The sequence below is a fragment of the Puma concolor genome, chromosome D1, assembly GCF_028749965.1.
Source record: "Puma concolor isolate L17-30 chromosome D1, mPumCon1.1.hap2, whole genome shotgun sequence".
NCBI classification, from domain to species: domain Eukaryota; kingdom Metazoa; phylum Chordata; class Mammalia; order Carnivora; family Felidae; genus Puma; species Puma concolor.
Genome location: NC_141676.1, coordinates 76484249 through 76506352, shown reverse-complemented (window position 1 = coordinate 76506352; position 22104 = coordinate 76484249). Strand labels below are relative to the sequence as shown.

Genomic DNA, 22104 nt, shown 5'->3' with positions numbered 1-22104 from the left:
TAGGTGTGGAACTATTTTTTTAAGATGAATTCTCTAATTCAGCATCAGGCTACAAAAACATTAGTCCTGCCACGGTAGTAGCACGTACAACCTGGGACTTTGGTAGCAGGGCAACTTAATACACTGAAATAGTTGATGGGTGGTGACTTAGACTTGGCTCAGTTTCCAACTGTAGTTCTGTTGTAATCCATGAATTCATCTATTATAAGCTTTACAGCAGGATTTCCTCCAATGACTACCTTCTAAGAATTGAAGTGAGCCCCATAGGAATGGTCTGCTTGCAGTGGAGAAAAGTACAAGGAACCTGCAGCTAATAGGACTGTAAATCTGTTGTACTCAAGTTGATAATTTGAAAATAAACTTGCAATAGCACTTACTCTGTATCCCCATTAGGTCTGATTTACTTATGTATCTTCTAGAGCTTCTCTGTGCCTCAGAATTTCCTATATCTTTTATTGGGGGATGGAAGGCATGAGTTTCAACCCTTCTAAGCCCTAATGAAATCTGCAGCATCATAAATAATTCCTTATTCTCAGCTGTGTGCTGCTGTGTAAATGAAGTGTATTCACATTAAAGGGAGCTATGACCTTTACCTGAAAGCTGCTTTTTGCCTCATTTTCTTTCTTTTCTTCTAGGGTTAAGTTTGCAAACTCCATTTCAGCAATACTGATATCACTGGTGCTTACTAATGTAAGCTCTGGCTCTTCCATTATACCATGTCCAGACTCTGTCAACTGTGTGATAAAATTGAAAAAGAAACCATATTCAAAGTAACAGCCTTGAAATAGTAAAAATGTAAAAGTAATGTACATTGACAATGTGGTGCCTCCCCCATCCCAACCCACTTTTAGAAATACTGAAGACTTTGGGGATGGGCAAAATGTCTGAAGATAGCTACTGCAAGAATTATAAGCCCAAGTGTTTATATTATAGGGCTGATGCAGGTTGACAGGCAGCAGTGCAGAACCTGAGGGTGTAACTGACCTATCTAAAGGAGCAGGAGCTAGTGGACTGTTCTCAAACTACATCTTTAGAGGGAAGTATCCAACTACTGAGTAAGAATCTGCAAAAGAACACCCCAAAAGGAGCAAAATATCTGTGACCTAGATGTCACTCTTGCTCTCAATCTGTATTACATGTTCATCTGTGGAAGGACAATACTGAAAGGTAATACTCAGGCGACCGGAGTTGAAACCAAGCAGATTAATACAATGCAGTGCCAAGAAATTCCACACTGAAAGTGCTGAAGCATAGGCCAAGCTATTCCTCAGGGAAATGAGGGGGGGATATGTCGATTGGGAGCAGACCGGTTGTAAAATTTAAAGGTCAGCTTAAAACCTGAGCTCAGAACCTGCTTGGAATGCTCTGTCGTCTTCCTCTCTGCCCCTCCCCCTATGTGCCCTCTCCCTCTCAAACTTCAAAAAAAAAAAAAAAACAACTTGAAATTTGGGAGTTTGCTCATTTCATTGGAAATTTCCAATGATTACATGATTGACTAGCTCAGGAATGTTAAGTAGCTTTATTGCTTCTAAATTTGTTTCAAAAGTCTTCCTTGGAAATGAATTTATTTCCACACAACACAGATTTCACTTACCCACATTGGAATAGAGCTCTGTAATGATCCAGAACTTAAAAAGAGCTCTGACTGTGCTAGTTGAGAGAGGTTTCTTAGGATTTCTGGAGTTTCTGCTTTAGCTGAATTCTCAAAATATTTTTCATTCTGAACAGAATATGGTGCTTGAACTGAAGTTCCCATCTCCACTGTTCTCAGACACAACTGTGAATCGATTTCCTCTACTTGTGAATTTATATTTAAAACCCCACAGGTTTCCTTTCTGTCTCCATTGAGTCCTTGACTTTGTAACATTGTATCAATCCCTCTTTCTGATAGTTTTTCAGAGCACAGTGTTTCTTCTCTGCCTTCTGGTTGGGCTTTTATTGAGCATTCACTAGAGGTAGAACCACAGGGAGTGCTATGCTGTAGATTTAAGTGATGAAATACATTAGCCTCATCAGATGACCTGAAGCCTGAATTTTGTAAATTTCCTACAGAGAGCTGGAAAGGAACACTTTTTTTCCTATTTTGTAATTCAGTCTGTGCAGAGTAGTTCTGATTTTCCATGCTTTGGGAAGAATCTCTTGCTTCAATGCTAAAAATACTTGGTAGATCAACATGCTGGCTCCCCTCCTGTGAAGAAAATTCTGGCAGAAGCTGTTGAAAAGACTGTTCAGAGCCTGTAAGAAATAAGTTAACCATAATTACATGTTGTAAAACCTGGATAACAGTTTGAGTAAATAATGAATTCAGCTTACTTCCTACTACTTGGGGAGTGAAAGCTGATGTATGTATACATGAATAGAGAACGAAAGGATGGTCACAGTGATTTTTAATAACTCCACTGCTCATACCATGTATTTTCTCCTAGTCTAATAAAGAAAATATGGTTATTAGATCTGCTGAGGACTTTTCCCTCATTAAGAGAGAATACCGATTTTAATAACAGACTAAATGCGCACATTATGTACCTCATATATAAAAAGGTGTGCATATGTGTGTATATAAAAAATTTGTACAAGAAGTATTTTTTTTTTGAAAGACCAAAAGCGTGAGCAGGGAAGAGGGGCAAAGGGAAAGAGGGAAGGAGAAGAGAGCGACAGAGACAGAAAGAGCGAGAATCTTAAGCAGGCTCCACACAGGGCTCTAGCTCATGACCGTAAGGTCATGACCTGAGCTGAAATTAAGGGTAAGACACTTAACCTGGAAGCTTTACTGGCCTGTATAAAAAGTTTTATAAGGATACTTAAACTGTTAACTGGAAGGGCTGAGGTAAGGAAGTTGAGGAACAAGAGGTAGTGCTTTTGCTTTTATCAAATTCCATACTGTAAAAATGCAAACAGCATTATTACTCCTGTTACTTAAACGGATACACAGAGAAACAGAAGTTGTAACACTGGGGATTGGTGACCGCAGGAGTGGAGACATACCAAGACCTGCCAGGCACAATTTCCAAAGAAAATGGATGTAAACCATGGAAAAAGCAGTGGAGTTTCTTTAACTTTTTCTAACTTAATCATACACACCCTCAGTAATGTTTTCTGTAGCAAAAATCTGAGCTGCAGCATGAGCCAAGTGAGGGTCAGGTTGCTGGTTCGGGCTTGTGTTAGAAGGATTCAGGCTGGTTCTCAGCGCTGTAAAGGAAGCTGTACTTTTGGATGAAACGGTAGTACGGTGGCTTTCCCATGAAGAATCAGAGTTCTGACGAAAACAACAGAGAAAGGCTGAAATACTGATTATGTATTACCAACCGAATCAATAATCACGTTCTTATGATACTACTCTTCCTTAATTACCACTTCTCTTTCACACTAGTAATTTGACTATTTAAACCCATTCTTCCATTTCAGTCAATATGAAAGAGGCTTTTTATTTATTTTTTTTTTTAATTTTTTTTTTTTCAACGTTTATTTATTTTTTTGGGACAGAGAGAGACAGAGCATGAACGGGGGAGGGGCAGAGAGAGAGGGAGGCACAGAATCGGAAACAGGCTCCAGGCTCTGAGCCATCAGCCCAGAGCCTGACGCGGGGCTCGAACTCACAGACCGCGAGATCGTGACCTGGCTGAAGTCGGACGCTTAACCGACTGCGCCACCCAGGCGCCCCAAGAGGCTTTTTAAAAAAAGATTATTTAGGGGCGCCTGGGTGGCGCAGTCGGTTAAGCGTCCGACTTCAGCCAGGTCACGATCTCGCGGTCCGTGAGTTCGAGCCCCGCGTCGGGCTCTGGGCTGACAGCTCAGAGCCTGGAGCCTGTTTCGGATTCTGTGTCTCCCTCTCTCTCTGCCCCTCCCCCGTTCATGCTCTCTCTCTGTCCCAAAAATAAATAAATGTTGAAAAAAAAAAATTTTTTTTAAAAAGATTATTTAGAAAACAAACTGCAAATTAACCAGATAAGAGTTTAGAATATGATGAGATCGTCTTCTAAAAGCAGGAACTATTATGTAAGGACAGCCGGGGAGGTCAGGGTATGGGAGCAAAAGACCTGATTTGAATCTCAGCTGCTGTACTATGTAGGAAGAGGCATTAATTTTGAAAAATCAAAAAAATAAAATAACAGGGACACCTGGGTGGCTCAGGGAGTTAAGCATCCGACTCTTGATTTTGTCTCAAGTCATGATCTCACGAACCGTGAGATCGAGCCCCGCACTGGGCTCTGCACTGACAGTGAGGAGCCTGCTTGGGATTCTCTCTCCCTCCCTCTCTTTCCTCCCCTGCTCTTTCTCTCAAAGTAAATAAACTTAAAAATATTAATAACAAATGACAATAAAAACGTTCTTGAGCATCTTATGGATTATAATCCTTAGCTGGAGATAAGGCTCACAGGACAAAATTCTAGTGCAGCTGGTTTTCAATCTTGGTTCCACATTAGAATCACTTGGGGAGCCTAAAAAAAATCCTGATAATCTAAAGCACTCCTGGAGATTCTGATTTAACTGTTCTGGGCACAGTCCAAGCACTGGGATTTTTAAAGACTTGCCACAGGATTCTAATCAGCAGCCAAGGCTAAGAACCACTGTTCTGCTCTAACAGAAGAAAAACTGTTTTTGGAAACTCACAGCAATGAAGCATCTACATTACTTTACCTGGTAAAAGTCTCTGCTGTCTTGAGAAATCCCAGAGTATGATGATAACATATCAAAATCTGGATGTGGTTCTAAGGGTTTAAATAGCTGATGATGCAGATTTGGAAAAGTGTGTTCTAATTCCGGAAAGTCAAGATCAACTGTTAGAATTTTGAGAAAAAAAGATAAAATTTAGTTTTAGGTAACTCCCAATTCAACAAAATTCTTTCCATTTTTTTTTTCATTACCAGTAGATGCTTTCAAATTAAGTCCTATCATCATGTCCAACATACAAAACATGAGGATACTCAATGACCAAAACCTTTTGACAACATTTCCATTTTTACTAGCTCTAAAGTAAGAGATTAATAATTAGGAGTAAGAAGCCATTATGATCACTGTTTTGCTATAAGCTTTGTTATTCTCAGTTCATTTTAGGATCAGGGATTTTTAAAAAAAGTGTCCAACTTTGGCTCCGGCCACAATCTCACAGTTTGAGTCCTGCACTGGGCTATCCGCTGTCAGCAAAGAGCTCACTTCGGATCCTCTGTCGCCCCCTTCTCTCTGCTCCTCCCCTGCTCGGGCTCTCTCTCAAAAATAAACAAACATTAGAAAAAAAGAAAAAAAAAATCCTTGTTCACTGTCCTGGGTGTTACTATGGGTCAGGCATTGTACTTCATGTGTATCATTTTGTTTAGTCTCCAACATCCCTCTTTTAGAGAAGATGAAAGAATAACGAGCAGCCTGCCCATGGTGTCACAGCTAAAAACGATCACACTAGGACTCAATGGTCTCATCTGTGAACTCCTTTCTCAATACTGGCAATAGGGCCTCAGCTGTTAGAGCTAACTTTGCAATGGTAACGGAAGATTTGTTGATCTCTTCTATATGTTCTTCACTCTGATTTGTCCCAGATCCCCTCTTGCACTAAATGCCCTGTTTGCCGTGTCCATGTCATAACTGCTGCAGCAGTCCATAAAAACATAAAGCTCAGGGCACCTGGGTGGCTCAGTCGGCTAAACGTCTTGACTTTGGCTCAGGTCACGATCTCACAGTTCGTGGGTTTGAGCCCCACATCAGGCTCTGTGCTGACAGCGCAGAGCCTGGAGCCTGCTTTGGATTCTGTGTCTCCTTCTCTCTCTCTGCCCCTCCCCTGCTCGGTCTCCCTCTCTCAAAAAATGAATTAACATTAAAAAACAAAAACACGAAGCTCAATCACTCCTTCAAACTGAAAGGATGAAAGGTTATATACAAGTATTGTTCAAAATCATTTTACCCCGCAAGTCTGTCTTCTCAGTCATCAAATTTGCTTCATTTATGTGCTTTTCCATCATCTGCTGAAGGTGTGTCTGACCAGATGTGAATTTTTCCACTGCAGGCAACACAGGTTTATGAACTTCCCCAGGGTCCTGCCTTTGATAACTGACTTGTGATGCAGGAACTACAGAACTTAATACATTTGTTTCCTCTTCTTTAGCAGTGGTAGGTTCTTGTTCCCTGTGGTCCGATGCATGCTCTGAAAATGACCCTGAAAATTGAGTTTAGGGAAAATATTTAATGGCTGGGCACTTCCTTAGAGATACATTTTGGGAGGCCCAACAATATACGTTGATAAGGGAGCAAGGCAATGAAGAAATCTGCTCAGATAGATTCCCACTGAATGGGAAAATATGACCATAGCAGATAATTGTCAAAATGTAGTTGGAGATCCACAGAGCATCTCTGTGGGTCTGCAGGCCTGTGACTTCCAATCATGGTTAGAGTATCATACTGTCCAATATTCTGTCAGGCATGAATAGTTTACTCCTGAGATTTAAAGAAACAATCCCTCTCAGCACATTGGGATGATCTCTCAATGTTTGCTCTCACCAATCTATCAAACTCCACTGATGCTGGTCCTTCAACTTATTTACAAACATTTTGACATTATTACCTGCATCTGTAAGGCTCAAATCTGTGTTTTCATAACTTAAAAAGCTCCCAGTAGAAACAGTTATTGATGATAATGGCTCATGATAAATCTCTTCTGTTTCAGCCTAAAAATTAAGGGGAACATTAGACTACAATGTAGGAAGTAATAGCTAGAAAAAACTCAAATCAGTAACAGTTCTCTTTTAGCAGTTATCAATTCTGAGCTCAGATCAAGTGTAGAAACCTTCATAGCTGTAAAGGTCAGTACTAAAACCTTTTCATCATTGCTCAGAACTGATTAGACTTTCATACACACACGTATCTCCTCCACCCCATCCCTATCTCATTCATCAAGTTCTCGGTTATATACTATCACCTTTACACACACACACATGCACGCACGCACGCACGCACGCACGCACGCACACACACACACACACCAGACATAGGCCCTTACTGTTTGAAATTACTTTTGCTTCTCAGAACTACAGAGATCATGCATCAGATAGACTGGAAAGTCTTCTGATGCTCAGATTTGGCTATTTTCATCATTGATCCACTTCAGGAAGAGTAGATCTCAGAGAACACAGACTTTAACATTTCACAACTTGTATAAACTAAAGACAACGTAAAACCAAACAGGTCCAACAATGGGGTACACATTAAGACATTACTAACATTATGTGGCTTCACAGGTGGACTCAGATATGTATGTTCTTCCTCCACAGCATAACTTAATATTGTATCATTCTCAGTCACAGCCTCCTTGACCTTGACTGAAATGGAGGGGAGGGGAGAGAATTTAGACTATTACAAATCAAGTTCTTAGCACCAAAGGACATCATTTCTGTTTTCCGACAATTTTCTTTCATATTTTGCTTTGTAAGATTGCCTTATCTTAGACCAAAAAGAAACAAAAACATTCATTTTATTATTCATTAAAAACATTTCCTAGTCACCTTTTCCCTGGAAAACTGTACTTGTTATTACTCTATGAAAAATAGAAAACTGCTAGTATGATGGGAAATGCTTTTGTTATTAAGTGAAGAATATTCTATCATGAATACAAGATGATCTCAAAGTTGAGAAAAATGCATATAAAAAAAGACAAAAACATCAAAGTGCAACAAGTGGTAGGAAAAAGAGGAATTTTACTTTCGGTGCTTTCTAGAATCACAATGAGCACATACTGCTTTTATTATGAATGATTCTTAATTATATTTGATGTATTAAAAATATATAAACATTATTTTGCCTCACTTGATAATTCAGGTATTCTGAGTTAATTTCTCTCTTACTCCAAGGAGTTTATGAGAAAACTGGCCAAAGCGTATAGTCATCTGTGGCTCTAAAACAGAATAAAATTAAAACTGTGCCACCAAATACATAAACTTCGTGTCTCATTATCACCGTGATTTTATTACAAGATATCATACACATTAACAGTATGTTTCTTAAATGTTTGTGTGAGAAGTGTTCTAAAAGATAACCCAGGCCATGCATGCATATTACTCATAAATTCATAATATTTATATTATGGATAATGAAGCAGAAGCAAAGCTAATACCAAATATTATAGTAAGTACAATCTGTTCTTAAACACTTTTTTATTCTCTTCTAGTTCATTAAAAAATATATCATTGTGACCTAACTGTTCTAACCAATAAACTGTTACTCGGTTTCTTCAATACACACTACAATTTTCAGTAAAGAAACTAAGATATGGTGAATTGCAGGGTAAGTTGTTATTTTTTTCTTAGGCAGCTCATTTCAAAAGCTAGTTGGGAGATAGGAAATTAATCTGCAGTTTTTCAATTCATAATCACAACTCTACACGGATACCAAGAAGACTCCCCAAGAGGGAGGATTTGGGTACTGGTAAGAGGTGAAAAATAAAAATGAGAAAGGAACAAGGTCAGAGTAATTAACGATGTTGAAGAATTCAATGGACAGGTCCCCAAAGGCAGTTGGCAGAGAAAAAAGGGTCACTGGTTTGTCCCTGATAGACGGGGCCCATGATGAGATTACTCAAAAAGGGAAGTAGCATCACGAAAGCAGGGTAATGCCTTAAGCAGAGTAATCTTCCCATGCTACCCAAGAATTTCCTGCTTTCCTTCAGAAGCAAAGCCCCGTTTCCTGCTTTCCTACAAAAGCAAAGGCTACAGAGCTTGAAGTTAGTGATCCCACTTAACCTACTAAAGAAATTAAGGCAAGGTGATGAAGACCTGGATAAAGAGGAAGGGAGGGAACAGAGAAGAAGTAGAAAGCTAGGACCTTGTTTTCTAGGACAGAAAAGATCTGAATCCAGGGATGATTATAAGAGAAAAGCAGTCCCTGAGAACTAGGAGCTGACCCAGCACTATCACTGAGGCCTTGGTGTTCTGTTAAACATGAGGAATTTCATGGTACCAACAGAAAAGGCCATTCTGTGACTATGATGGATCAAGACAAAAATCAGGCCACTGGTATGCATGTCTAAACATAAACAAAACCATGAGTATTATCCAAACCATAAAAATGATCAAGCATCTCTTTGCCATGGCCTGAATTATTGAGACAGAATCTGTAATTTTTATATATGTTTAATCTGTCAGACATAATTAAGAATGATAATTTAGAGGGCTGTCTGGGTGACTCAGTTGGTTAAGCGTTTTGGCTTAAGAGTCTTAACTTTGACTCTTGATTTCGGCTCAGGTCACAATCTCACTGTTCATGGGTTAGAGCTCCCGTGTCGGGCTCTACAGTGACATTGTGGATCCTGCTTGGGATTCTCTCTCTCTCCCTTTCTCTCTGCCTCTCCCACGCGTTCTCTCTCTCTCAAAACGAAAAACCTTGGATAATTTATAATAAAGGCAATAGATGCTAGTTACGATTTCAAAAGTTACGAAGAAATAAAATTCTTCCTTTTCCTACCATTCACAAGCAACCACTTACTGCACTTTGGTGTTTTCTCTCTTGCCTTTTTTTTTTTTCTGAGTAACTGATGCTTCTTTACTAAGCGTAGTTTTCATAAGCCTTGCACCATCATTCCTACCTCCTGGATAAGTTTTTATGGTACCCAAGAGTGGAATTGCCCCTGCTTCTTGATAACATCCAATACTCATAAGCAAGGCCCATTTCCTTAAAGCCTCCCCCAGATCACCAAATACAGGCCCGAATCTTACAGTAAGTCCTTTCTAATACCTGTCCTGAAACACCTCACAGCTCCCTGTGCTGGGCATTCTACCTCCCTGCAACAAGTCAGAACATTCCACTTTGTTCAACTATGGCTATGTTCCTGGTCCTCTTTGGCTAGAGGATGGTTGCGGGTAGAATAAAAAGGAAATACAAGTATTCTTTGGCTAAATTTAGAAGAATGGTAACAGTTCCATTTTAAAATGTCAAAAACTCAGGGCACCTTGGTGGCTCAGTTGGTTGAGCATCCAACTTTCAGTTTTGGCTCAGGTCATGATCTCACGTTTTGTGAGTTCAAGCCCCACATGGGGCCCTAAGCTGACAGCACGGAGCCTGCTTGGATTTCTCTCTGCCCCTCTTTCTCTGCCCCTTCCCCACTTGTGCTGTTTCTGTCTCTCTCAAAAATAAGTAAATACATTTTTTTTAAAAAGTAAATAAACAAAATATCAAAAACTCTAATTCACTGGAAATTATATCCTTTGCAGGTATTTCAATCTCCAATTAAAAAGAGATGTGAAATTCTCTATAAACCCTCAAAAGAGAATGGCTCTCTCTCATCTCTCACTCTATTAAACGACAGTGATGGCTAAAATTAAAAGAAATCTGCTTGGAAAAGGTTAACTGCTGAAAAGTATTGGCACTAATGAAGCAGCACTGGAACTATGCTTTGTAGGGCAAGCAATATTATACCTATAAAACAGAAATTCATAAGTGAAGAAATTAATCTGGTTGTGTTTTGGTGGCAGGATTAAGTACTTTAAAATTTTTCCCTTGCAACTCTATTTTCCAAATATTTAAAAGTGAACATAAAGCACGTCATTTAGAATACCACAGAATTTTTTAAAGATAATATTTAACAGTATTAAGTTAAATGTGGATTGTTACAAATAAGCTTAAACAAAATTTGCAGAAGTTGCCAACTGTGAAAACTTTATATCCTCATATGCTTCCCATCAGCATTTATTTAGTGAAACAATTTAAAAGCAAAATTACCATTCTCTAAATAAACTCCACTTCCCTCATTCAACTTTTTGTGTAAACAGTACATGCTTTTTGTAAAACAAAACAAAACAAAACAAACAACCCTACAATACATAAGCATATAAAATAGAAAGTGAAACCTGGCCTCCAACAAAGGTAAACCTGTACCAACACTTTGGTGATGATAATTCCATACAATTTTTACACCATAAAGACAGGTTTTACCCCCCCTTTATTTAACAAGTACACAGAACTGCACATTACGGATGCGCCATAAGGATTCTATTCCCAACCGTCATTAAAGTTATCTACCACTTGTCATTATAAATTACACTACAATAAATATCTCTGTGCACAGGAATTCCACTGGTCTCTCACCTGCTTCACTGGAGTTAGCACCACAGACGTTCTCCTGGGCAACCGGGTAAAGACAACCAAATGGTTCACAGTCCAGTGGGCTCCCAAAGAAACTTTGTTCTCGGCTTATTGAGACCCTCAGGGGATCCCTGTCTTGACAAGAATCTGCAAGGAAAAAAAAAAGATGGACTCATTACATTTCCACTTACATTTCCACAGTTAGTTAAAATAAAAATGGCTATTTAGGGGCGCCTGGGTGGCTCAGTTGGTTAAGTGCCTGACTCTTGGTTTTGGCTCGGGTCATGATCTCATGGTTCACGAGTTCAAGCCTTGTGTCGGGCTTTGTGCTGACAGCAAGCAGCCTGCTTGGGATTCTCTGTCTCCCTCTCTCTCTGCCCCTCCCCTGTGCCATCTCTCTCTCAAAATAAATAAATAAACTTAAAAAAAATTAAAAATTAAAATAAAAAAAAACCCAAAAACAAACAAAAAAGGCAATAGAGATTACAGATAAAAATCTGAAATTTTACACACCTGATGTATGTAGCAAGGAAATAATAACCGCTTAAGTTTTTCACACAGGCCTTTAAATTACTTCACTTCCATTTCCCTAACTTTAAGGCTGCTCCTAGTTCAAATACCAGATAATACTTCAGTATTGACCAATCACAGGATCAAGTTCCTGGAGAATTCACTAACCACTGGTAGTATTCTAAGGTATGTGTTGATAGCATAAAGTCAAAATAACCACGGCTAATCTGTGGTTTGACATCAAGACAGAGGTTTGCTCTGGAGAGAACTGAGAGGCCATAGTTGGGAGGACGCGAGAGGACAGTCTACGGAGTTCTGTAACACTCTAGTTCTTGACCTGAGTGGTGGCTACATGGGGATGGCTATTACAGCGATAATCACTGAAATAAACCCTTATGATTTGTGCAATTCTCTGAATATTATACTTTGATACAAATATAATAATGAACAAGTAAGGAAATAGAGGCATGGGAGATACCCAAAAGTAGAAGCTAATCTACTGTGCACCACCTTAGAAAAACTTGGCAGTTAAAGGCACCGAATATTACATAAGGAAAGTGTGCACCAGGGAACTGAAGACAGGGACAATGTTTAAAAATATGTACTGCGAACAGACCCATCCCACCGCCTACATTTATCCCCAGAGGAGACTAACGATTTATGCTCTGGAGAAACTGAATCCAGTACACTCTGAACTCAGGGGGGGCTTGGCACTGAAAGAAAACAAGGGTGGGAGGAAGTAAGAGTGCCAAAAGGAAGTCAGGGGTAGTAAAGTCTGCATCCTCAATGCAGATTCCCCCCAGGTCTGGCTCCATAACAGCAACAGCCAGACTTGTATCAAGCTTGGCAGATCTTTCCTTGAAGAAACTAAACTCTAAACTGCCTCAAGGAAAGAACCACAGATACTAAATTGAGGGTGCCTGATGAGAAACCACCTTTTCTAATGAAGTCCAGCAGGAAACAGGGCCGCCAACTACACAATTTCTTTTCTTTTTTTTTTTTTTTAACATTTATTTATTTTCGAGACAAAGAGACAAAGTCCCAGCAGAGAAGGAGCAGAGGGAGAAGGAGACACAGAATCCAAAGCAGGCTCCAGGCTCTGAGCAAGCTGTCAGCACAGAGCCTGGCGTGGGGCTCGAACCCACAAACCGTGAGATCATGACAGGAGCTGAACTCGGACGCTTAACCAACTGAGCCACCCAGGCGCCCCCAGAATTTCTAATTAGCCATGAGCATCCCACTCAAATATGCAAGATATTAGAGAAAAGCCTCTAAAAAAATCAGAAACAACAAAAAAGGAACAAAAGAATTTGGACAGAGAAAATACAGGAACCCAAACAAACAAAACACTACACACATATATATATATATATATATATATATATATATATATATTCAAAGTAGTTAATTGCATTGGTGACACAACAGCAGGATGCTATGAAAAAGGAAAAAGACAGGAAGAGTAAGCTTTTAGAAAGTGCAATGTGATTGTCAAAATAAAAATTCGTAAGTTAGAAATACACTGAGGCAATTCTTCCAGAAAGTAAAACCAAAAGAAATGAACTATAGAGAAGAAAATTAGAGGATCGATATAGATCAGTGTTTCTCAACATTACTTTTATCATCAGTCTTTGTAGTCATTATTTCTTGCTCTAATTGCCTCCTACCTCCATGAAATTTTAGTAACTACAAACGTACTGCTTATCTTTTTCTGTATAACTGTGGTTTGGTACCTTTCCAAGAAGCAGTTTTTGTCCCTTCTGGAAGCGCTAACACCCTTAACAATGCAGAACAGCTGTCCTCCAACTTCCAACTAGGTGTTTCACAGAGAAAATAGTGTGATCTTCCCTTACATTAGAGGTATTTAACAGAAGTATTAGTGTAAGAAGACAGACATTCAACAGAAACTTTAAGCAAATAAAAAATGACAATTTACTATAGAAAAGAAGTTTTAGGGGGTGCCTGGGTGTCTCAATTGGTTGAACATCCAACTTCAGCTCAGGTCACGATCTCGCCATTTGTGAGTTTGAGCCCCACGTCAGACTCTTGTGCTGACACCTCGGAGCCTGGAGCGTGCTTTGGATTCTGCGTCTCCAGCTCTCTCTGCCCCTCCCCCACTCGCACTCTGTTTCTCTCTCAAAAATAAACATTAAAAAAAAAAATTTTTACAAAAAAGGAAATATAGCACACTAACTGAACAGTGAAAAAAACTTAACATGTTAGCATGATAGTAATTTAGCTGGATTTTTCCTGAAATTTATTGCCAAGGATAGTGGTAAATATAAGAAGAAACATAAAAGACTTGAAAAGTGGCTGTCTCTGGTAAAGTTAAGGGGTGAAGGGTGGGTAGGGGCAGGAAAACATGCTGTTTCATGTTATAACCTTTTAGCGCTATTTGCCTTTTTAAACTGTGTGCCTGTAGTATTCTGACTAGAAGTGTTACCCAAAGAAGTGTGATAAAGGCTAGGATAAAAGCTCCCAAAGGCAGGGGGCGGGACACTTGATAGCTCAGGACAAATTTACAGGGAAGTAGCAGTGAACCCCACCCTGAAGGAAGGAGCAAGATCACGAAGGGCCTGCAGGTGACAGTAGGGACTCTGACTTAATTTAGACTTACTCCTCGACTCGAAGGGAAACCCGGTGAAGAGTTTCAAACACGGAGATGCAGAGGGAGACTACTCTGAATATGCCATGGGAAAATGAGAGTAAAGCTAGACTGCAAACAGGGAACACTGGAAGCCGTAGCAGCCACTCAGGAGTCTGCATGAAGTGAGTGGCAGTGGGCAGGGAAACAGGCAGGTGCCAGAGCGGAACAAGAACTGAGAAGTGGTGATGGGTTACTGCGTGTCGGAGAGATCGACACAAGGATCTGCTTGGATAAACTCGATCAATTATTTGCTTGAGTCTGAAATCTAAAAATCATTATGAAACTCAAACAGGGCTATTTACTAAAGATCGCAGGGAGGAATTTTCCAGATAACTGCATCTAGGAAGAAGTAGAGAGAAGAACTATACCTGCTTGTAACTGTTCATAAAGCCAGAATTTTAAGCATAATAATTATCCTCAAAAGATACACGAAAAGAGCAGTGAAGGTACTGAAGTAGAAAAGCAGCAAAGAAGAAGAGAAAAAAAGAGTTACTCCTAAAGAAACAGGTTTAGAAGGCAGATATGAAAGGAAGCATAGGGAATACAGTAAATAGGTTTTCACCATACACAAGAAGAAATTAGTTCCCTAATGCCACATTTCTTTAAGTCCAAATTTTAAATACTGTTTATGTAAACCCATTTTTTTCTTTCATGAGTATTCGCAGTCTGTATCTTCAAAACAAAAATTTAGCATCCTGAAAAAAATGTAGAAAACCGGCAAACTATTAAACAAATCACATTTTATTGGGGCGCCTGGGTGACTCAGTCAATTAAGCCTTCGGACTCTTGGTTCAGGTCATGATCTCACGGTTTGTGGGTTCGAGCCCGTCGTTGGGCTCTCCACTCACAGCACAGGGCCTGCTTCAGATCCTCTGTCTCTCTTTCTCTGCCCCTGCCCCACTAGTGCTAGTTCCCCCTCCCAAAATTAAATAAATGTTAAAAAAATTAAAAACAAAACCCTATTTTATCAAACCATATGTTTACCTAGTAGAGAAGTTCTGCCACTTGCTGGTGATTCTACCTCTTGTATAGCACTAAGTTCGTGTTGGTTCAAATCCAATCCACATTTAACTTTTGCTACAGGCGGCTTGGAGGATCTCCTGTCCAGTTCTTTGTCCAGATGCTTGCCTATCAAGTCAGAGACAAAGTTAGGCATAGTACAGATCTGTTAACATACGACAAACTTTTCTTCAGCCAGAGGGTTGCGGGAGGTGAAAGCAAAGAGTAACCAGCAGACAGTTAACAATAAAATGCAATTATCTTACCACTTTGCTTGGCACTACTTTCTGAAAGCAGCTGAGTGTCATCGGAGTTGCTCCTAGTAACAGGCCTAATGTTTTCCTGATCGTCTCCTGCTAGGTCTTGGGGACGAGGAAGCCACTCTCTGAGCTTCTGACTTTGCACGTCATTTCCAACTGTGGGCTGACTTATCTGAAAAAGTGGACAATTGAGGGTGGGGATGACACAAAATGAGAGATCATGTGAAGAATTCATCAGATGTGTACTGCCCTTTTTAAATTAGAACCTCAAGCAAATAAATAATTCCATCACTCACACTATTACAGCTTTATACATAAAAAAAGATGAGAAATGCTTCTTATACAGAAACCATATTCCATTGAAAAGTACAATGTTGGACTTAAAACTCAGCTTCCACTGTATCTTTCGTAAGACATTCTACTTGAGGACTCCCCCCTGCTTTTCTTTCCCCATTACTTTTCCTTAAAAAGACCAGTAAATCCCTAGAACTCAAGTACTCATGAACTCAACTCAAGCTTCTCTTGAACATCAAAGGATTTAAGGAATTCTATTTAGACTAAACCATAGATTTAGGAAGTAACCTTTTAAAATAAAATAGACACCTTCACACTCAGAATATACTCCTGTCTCCCCTACTGAGAACATGGATGTCTACGTGACCGTGGTAGAGTCTGCCCTCTAATTCAGTAACAGGCAGCAGTTCTAACTGTCCATCAGCCCTAAAATCATGCGGTAATATGATCACTTAAGGAAAAAGATGGTACTAATTTTGATTCATATACAATCGTCCACAAAGTGCTATGCAGAAAGCACAAGACTTGCTATCTGCATAAAAGAAATTCCGCTATTATGCAATTTAACCTTTTGGTAAGTTCAAAACCCTTTATGATAAAACTTCAAATGACAATCTACATTTTTAATGGTGTTTGCACTTGGCTATGTCAAACTACTGGCCGAAATCAGTTGGGCTTCTAGGAACTATTAACCTCCGAAACACCATGCACGGTGGATCAATTCTTACTTTTTAATTTCCACATTGTTTAAGGTAGAAAAATAAAGCGGTTAAGGTCAAACCACTTATCCTCAATAACTAAGAACTTATTCAGGCCTGAGATTGAAAAACATTTAGCTTGTCTGAGTTGGGTTACGTCCATTATTTAATTTCTAGGCATTCAAGTTTAATTACATACCTGACTGTATTTAAAGAAATCCTTCAAAGTCTCTTGATGTTTCTGTATCTGCTGCTGCAGTGTCATCTGTCTCTGTATAAGCAACTCTTCTTGGGCTTTTTGGCTGTGATGCAGAACTTGCTTTTGTAGATCCAACTGCTTCTGAAATTCCAGGTTATCTTGCCGAGTTAAGACAGGTGGTGAAAAACTCAAAAGCCTATCTTGAAATCTGGGGATCACAGAATTGCTGGAGGGAGCTGCATGTTCATTCTTAGAGGAATACAATCCACAACTGTTTTTAGATTTAACTTCAGCAAAAGGCAGCGGAATAAATGAATGCTCTCTTTTGTGAGCTGAAAACAAAGAGGGAAGAGCATGCTCAGAAGACTCACTTTCAGTCCACTGTGTGTGTTTGTTTAATAGAAGTTCTTCCTGGACTTTCTCATTAGAAAGCACCACTTCCCTTTGTAAGTCCAACTGTGCTGTCGAAATGCCTTGCTGATGCAGAACGGGCTGTGATAAACTCGAAGGTCTGTCCTGTGATGTTGAGATTTCAGGGTGACTTACAGGAACAGTACTGTTACATCTGGGTACAAAAGGCTTTTGGATTCTTTCACAATCGGCAACAGGCGGTGCTACCTGGGATAAGGGTGAAGAGCCAGTCTGCTCAGATGAGACCTTTTTCTCCAGTTTACTTAGTCTTTGCAAAAGTAATTCTTCTTGGACTTCCTGTCTAGATCGCATGGATCTCCTCTGTATATCTAACTGCTGCTGAAGTGCCTTCAAATCACCCTGGTGAGGTTGGATAAAATGCTCAGCAGGTAACTTTTCCTCAAATTTATACTGTCTGGGCAAAACCAATTCCTTCTGGGTTTTCTTGCTGCACGGAAGGGGATTTCTTTGTGCAGACAAGTGTTCTTGTTGAAGTGCAATCAGGTGATCTGGCTGGGTTAAAACAGGTTGTGATAAATCTAAAAGCCTGTCAGGCAATCTTGGGATCTCCAAATTATCACTCTTAGCTGAACAAGGTTCTTGGACTCTTCGAGATTCACTAAGGGGTAATGAAGCAAATGAATGCTGTGCAACTGGGGGTAGGAAGGAAGAGGCGCCAACCTGTTCAGGAGATATTCTTTCCTTCCACTCACTCTGTTTATGCAAAAGTAATTCTTCCTGAGCTTCCTGTCTAGATTGAATGACAGCTTCTCTCTGTATAGCTAACCTTTCTCCAAGAGCCTTCAAATTATCTTGTTGAGGCTGGATAAGTTGTGATATCCTCAAAAGCCTATCCTGCAACTGTGGGATCTGAGAATGGCTTGAAAGAATTTTAGTGTCACTCTCTGTTGAAAGGGCTTCCTGGGTTGTACCAGATTCAGCAGAAGGTAATGAGGTAAATGAAGGCTGTCCTAACTGGGGCAGGAATGAGGAGTCGGTCTGTTCAGAAGATAGATTCCCTTGGGTTTTCTGGCTAAAATGAAGGGCCTCCTTCCCCAGGCCTAGCCATTTGTGGTGTTCCTCCAAATCATCCTGTAGAGGTAGTATATGTTGTGGAAACCTCAGAAGTCTTTCCTGAACTCTCGGGATCTTAGAATGGCTTACAGGAACTGTACTATCACTCTGGACTGACATAAACTCCTGGACTCTTTCAGACTCTGCTACCTGGGACAGGGATAAAGAGGTGCCAGTCTGTTCAGAAGAAACCGTTGTTTCTAATTCACTTTGTTTGTGTACAAATTCCTGGGTTTCTTGTTTAGCACCAAGTGTCACCCTCTGCACGTGTAACTGTTCTTGACGTGCTGTCAAATTTTCCCACTGTGGCAAACTACGAGGCTGGTCCTGAAATGCTGGGAGTACCAAGTCACTTGAAGGAACGGTACTCTCCTTCTCAGATAAAGAAATTCTTCTAGGCTCAGCTTTAGCAGAAGGTTGTGAAGCAACTGAACACTGAGCAACCACTGGTGGAAATAAAGAATTCATCTGCCCAGACGTACTGTCTCCCAAATCCCTTGGTCTCTGCAAAAGCAACTCCGCCTGGGCTTCAGGCCTCGCCTGAAGAGCGCCCTTCTGTGCCGTCGGCTGTTCTGGGAGCAGCTTCATACTATCATGCAAAGGTAGGAACTGCTGTAGGAAACTCAAACACCCATCCCGAGATTGCTGGATTTCAGGCTGGCTTGAGAGAAGTCCCTTCTCACTCTCAGATGAATACTGCTCCTGGGTTTTTCCAGAATGAGTGCCGGCAGAAGGTCGCAAAGTCAATGTATGCTGAGCCACCTGAGATGGGAGAGAGGGGGGTTCAGTCTGTTCAGACCATATTCTTCCATCCACTTCACTCTGTTTATGTACACATAATACTTCCTGGGCTTCTCGCCTAGCCTGTTGGCTGTCCCTCTGAATATTTAACTGTTCTTGGAGAAATTTAATATTATCTTGCTGTGATAAGATAGGCTGTGAAAAACTCAAAAGCCTATCCTGAAGTCGTGGGACCCCAAGATGGCCTGAGGAAACTGCAGTATCATCTCTGATTGGAAAAGATTCCTGGATTCTCCCTGATTCAGCTCTGGCAGAAGGCAGTGTAGCAAATGAATCCAGAGGTACTAATGGAAGGGATATCGAGAGGCCAGTTTGTCCTTCCAATTCTTTTCGTTTGTGCAAAAGCAAATGTTCTTGAGCTTCCTGTCTTGACCGAAGAATTTCCTTCTGTCGGTCTAACTGTTCTTGGAGAGCCTTCAAATTACCCTGCTGGGCTGTGATATTCTCTGAGAATGGCAAAGACTTATCCTGTATTTGGCTGATTACAGAAGGACTGACAGGAACTGTACTTTTGCTTATGGTTGGAAAGGGTTCCTGGATTTTTCCAGATTCCACTGTAGCAGGCAGAGAACTAAAAGCACGCTCAGCTGCCAGTGGTTGGAATGAAGAATGTTCAGTTAGCTTAGAGGGTATATGTTCATTGTTCTCTGAGAATCTTTGCTGGGAGTCTAAAGTTTGAGAAGTTGTTGCCGTAGACGTTTCAGCTATTTCTCTAGGATCGTGTAATATTCGCGGTCTATCATATGACAAAGGCTTTGAAAGTGTATGAGAATCTTTATGAGGCAATTTATAGTCTCCCTGTTGTACTTCACTCTGTGAGAATTGCTTAGGCTGTTCCTCTGACTCCAGAGACTGCTTGGCTAAAACATCTGAACTCAACTTGGGTCTCTGACCTTGGTCCCAATGCTCTGATAGAACAGTGGGTCTTTCAGATTTCTGTGGTGGTACTGTTACAACAGAATCAGATACCAATGAAGTGGCTAACACGGGTGGGTACTTTGCTTTTAACATAGTCTGATATTCGAGTAATCGCTTCCTGGCTATTTCCACAGACTGTCTGTGAAACCTACCAAAAACAAAGACAAAAAACAAACATTGTTCTTTCTTGAGGAAAACATGCCCTATATTCCCAAGTGTTCAATTAACCCAAGTATTAAATTTAACCAACAGCAATTCAGGGTTGGCTATTATGACAAAAAAGGAACAACATTCATATTGACCTCTGAGAAACCTCTACGTTGTAGTTCCAAGAGAATCCCGATTAGATATTCATATAAACCAAATAATAAATCCTGCAGATGCAGCCACACACTATCACAAGAAACCGTACCCTAGCTAATACCTGTTTTGCTGTAAAAGCTGATGTTGATAGTTACGAATCATCTGCCTGTGATTATCTTCATCGGATTTGACGGCGCGTGATGCTGGAGCAGTGCCGACCTAATGAAAGACAAAGCTACTAGTTGAAAGGCAAATCTAGAAACAAGTCCTAAAGTATTTTACATAAACTGAAGTTCGATGACTGTAAACTTTCACATAGCTTTATTTTTCATACAAAAGACTGGCACTTCCATTATGAAGAAATGAAGTAACCCACCATTCTCCTTTAGTGCCAAGCCCAAGAGCTCAATGTACACATTACATATAAATCATGGTCATATACGATGGCACCCTCTAGAAACTGAAACGTAAAAGCCATCAGGTTTGTGTAAGTATACCTATATCTACACACACACACACACACACACATACAGCACTAAAAGAAAAAAAATTACCAAATAAGATTAAAACTGCATTTCACTTTCCTGAATGCTAAGATTGCTCATATTTTCTTATCCCTCAACAATCTATGTAGGGATGAGATTTCCTGCATCTTACCCCAGTCTGTTGAGTTCTTTTTCTTTTTTCTTCTTCCAGCTGAGCCCTGAAGCAATCAGTTTCTAATTGTAACTTCTGTTGTTCAATTTGTTCAAGTAATTCCAACTGCTTTTGCTTCTGCTCTTCGATTTCCATGATCTAAGTAACAAAAATACTACTGATCTATTAACGACAAACTCAACAAAAGTTTACATGCATTACATTGAAAGGAAACCGATCTCATCACCAAGAGTACCAGCTGTCGAGAAGAAAGTGGTAATGTTTTCTCTCTTGTTGCCACTGTTTTATCTGTTATGATGCTCGACCAAATTCTGTGCTCGCACCTTTAATTTTCCAGTGTTCTCAGTAAGAAAAATGACTAGAGAAATTAAATACTAAGGCCTCACAAATAATTTGATTTCTTAGGCCCACCCATGAAGGGGTGCAGTTATCTAGAGGCCAAATAAAACATGAGCAACATTCTGTGTCTTTTCTGTCAGACATGAAACAGATGAAGACAATGGCAGAGGGGTAACACATAAACTCTAATAATTACACCAACACACCAACACACACACACACAGATCCAAGTAATTAGAACATGCCAGAGGAACCTCAAGCTTCTTGAGCACGGGACTAGTGTGACTGGTTGCCTGCTAAAGAGGGCATCTCGTACAGTCCCTAGAACACACATAACAGATAAATACTTACTGAATAAGTAGAACAAGGAATGAATGTGAAGTTTTATCAAGAGGAACACTTCCACTAGAGATAATGAAGAATGATCTGGTTTTGAAAATAAAAAATGTCTCAATGTGGTATTTTACCTATTCCTGATCAGGCAGTAGTGGCTACGGCCGAGTTCTTGTCTTCACCTTCCTTTCTTTCCCTCACTCATAGGAGCCACTGAATTTGGACCGTTTATATTTCAGTAGTACCTCTAGAAGTACACTGGCTACATGTGACTATTAAAACGTAAATGAATTAAAATTAAATAAAACTTAAAATTCAGTTCCTCAGTGGCGACAGTCACATGCCAAGTACTCAACAGCCCATGTAGCAGGTACCATACTGGACACAGATATGGAACATTTCCACAGCAGAGAAAGCTCTATTGGACAATATCACTTTAGAATATTGATTAGAAAACACTTATCTGAGAATACTGGCTCATAGAATTCTCACTCCCCAACTGTATTTATATAAAAACTATGACTATAAACTGGCTTAGTAACAATTAACCACCTTTAAGGTAATTTGTGTTAAAAAAAAAAAAATCTTTTATTAAAGCTGATG

At 40.0% G+C, this 22104-nt stretch overlaps 1 protein-coding gene and 2 non-coding genes across 11 annotated transcripts in view; all 3 read right to left on the bottom strand.

The window, feature by feature from the left end:
- Positions 1-22104, bottom strand: part of CEP295 (centrosomal protein 295) — a 56195-nt gene that overhangs the window by 1431 nt on the left and 32660 nt on the right. For 8 of the 9 annotated variants that reach the window (XR_015241161.1, XM_086678566.1, XM_086678573.1 and 5 more), the window contains 13 exons: positions 20830-20967; positions 20294-20391; positions 16666-20017; positions 15481-15646; positions 15200-15343; positions 11062-11205; positions 7207-7304; positions 6551-6653; positions 5894-6145; positions 4639-4778; positions 3082-3256; positions 1595-2235; positions 594-734 (listed from right to left, as the gene is read on the bottom strand). Coding sequence is in view for 8 of the 9 variants with exons in the window: in XM_086678566.1 (XP_086534692.1) it covers positions 594-734; positions 1595-2235; positions 3082-3256; positions 4639-4778; positions 5894-6145; positions 6551-6653; positions 7207-7304; positions 11062-11205; positions 15200-15343; positions 15481-15646; positions 16666-20017; positions 20294-20391; positions 20830-20967 (5592 nt within the window). In the remaining variant the exon portion in view is untranslated. Of the gene's footprint in view, positions 1-593; positions 735-1594; positions 2236-3081; positions 3257-4638; positions 4779-5893; positions 6146-6550; positions 6654-7206; positions 7305-11061; positions 11206-15199; positions 15344-15480; positions 15647-16665; positions 20018-20293; positions 20392-20829; positions 20984-22104 lie in introns of all 9 variants that reach the window. The other variant, XM_086678572.1, reaches the window with a different exon arrangement.
- LOC112866231 (small nucleolar RNA U2-30) lies at positions 6749-6818 on the bottom strand. The gene has a single exon (XR_003224086.1). It is a non-coding gene; the product is annotated as a small nucleolar RNA U2-30 (small nucleolar RNA).
- Positions 7006-7085, bottom strand: LOC112866232 (small nucleolar RNA U2-19). The gene has a single exon (XR_003224087.1). It is a non-coding gene; the product is annotated as a small nucleolar RNA U2-19 (small nucleolar RNA).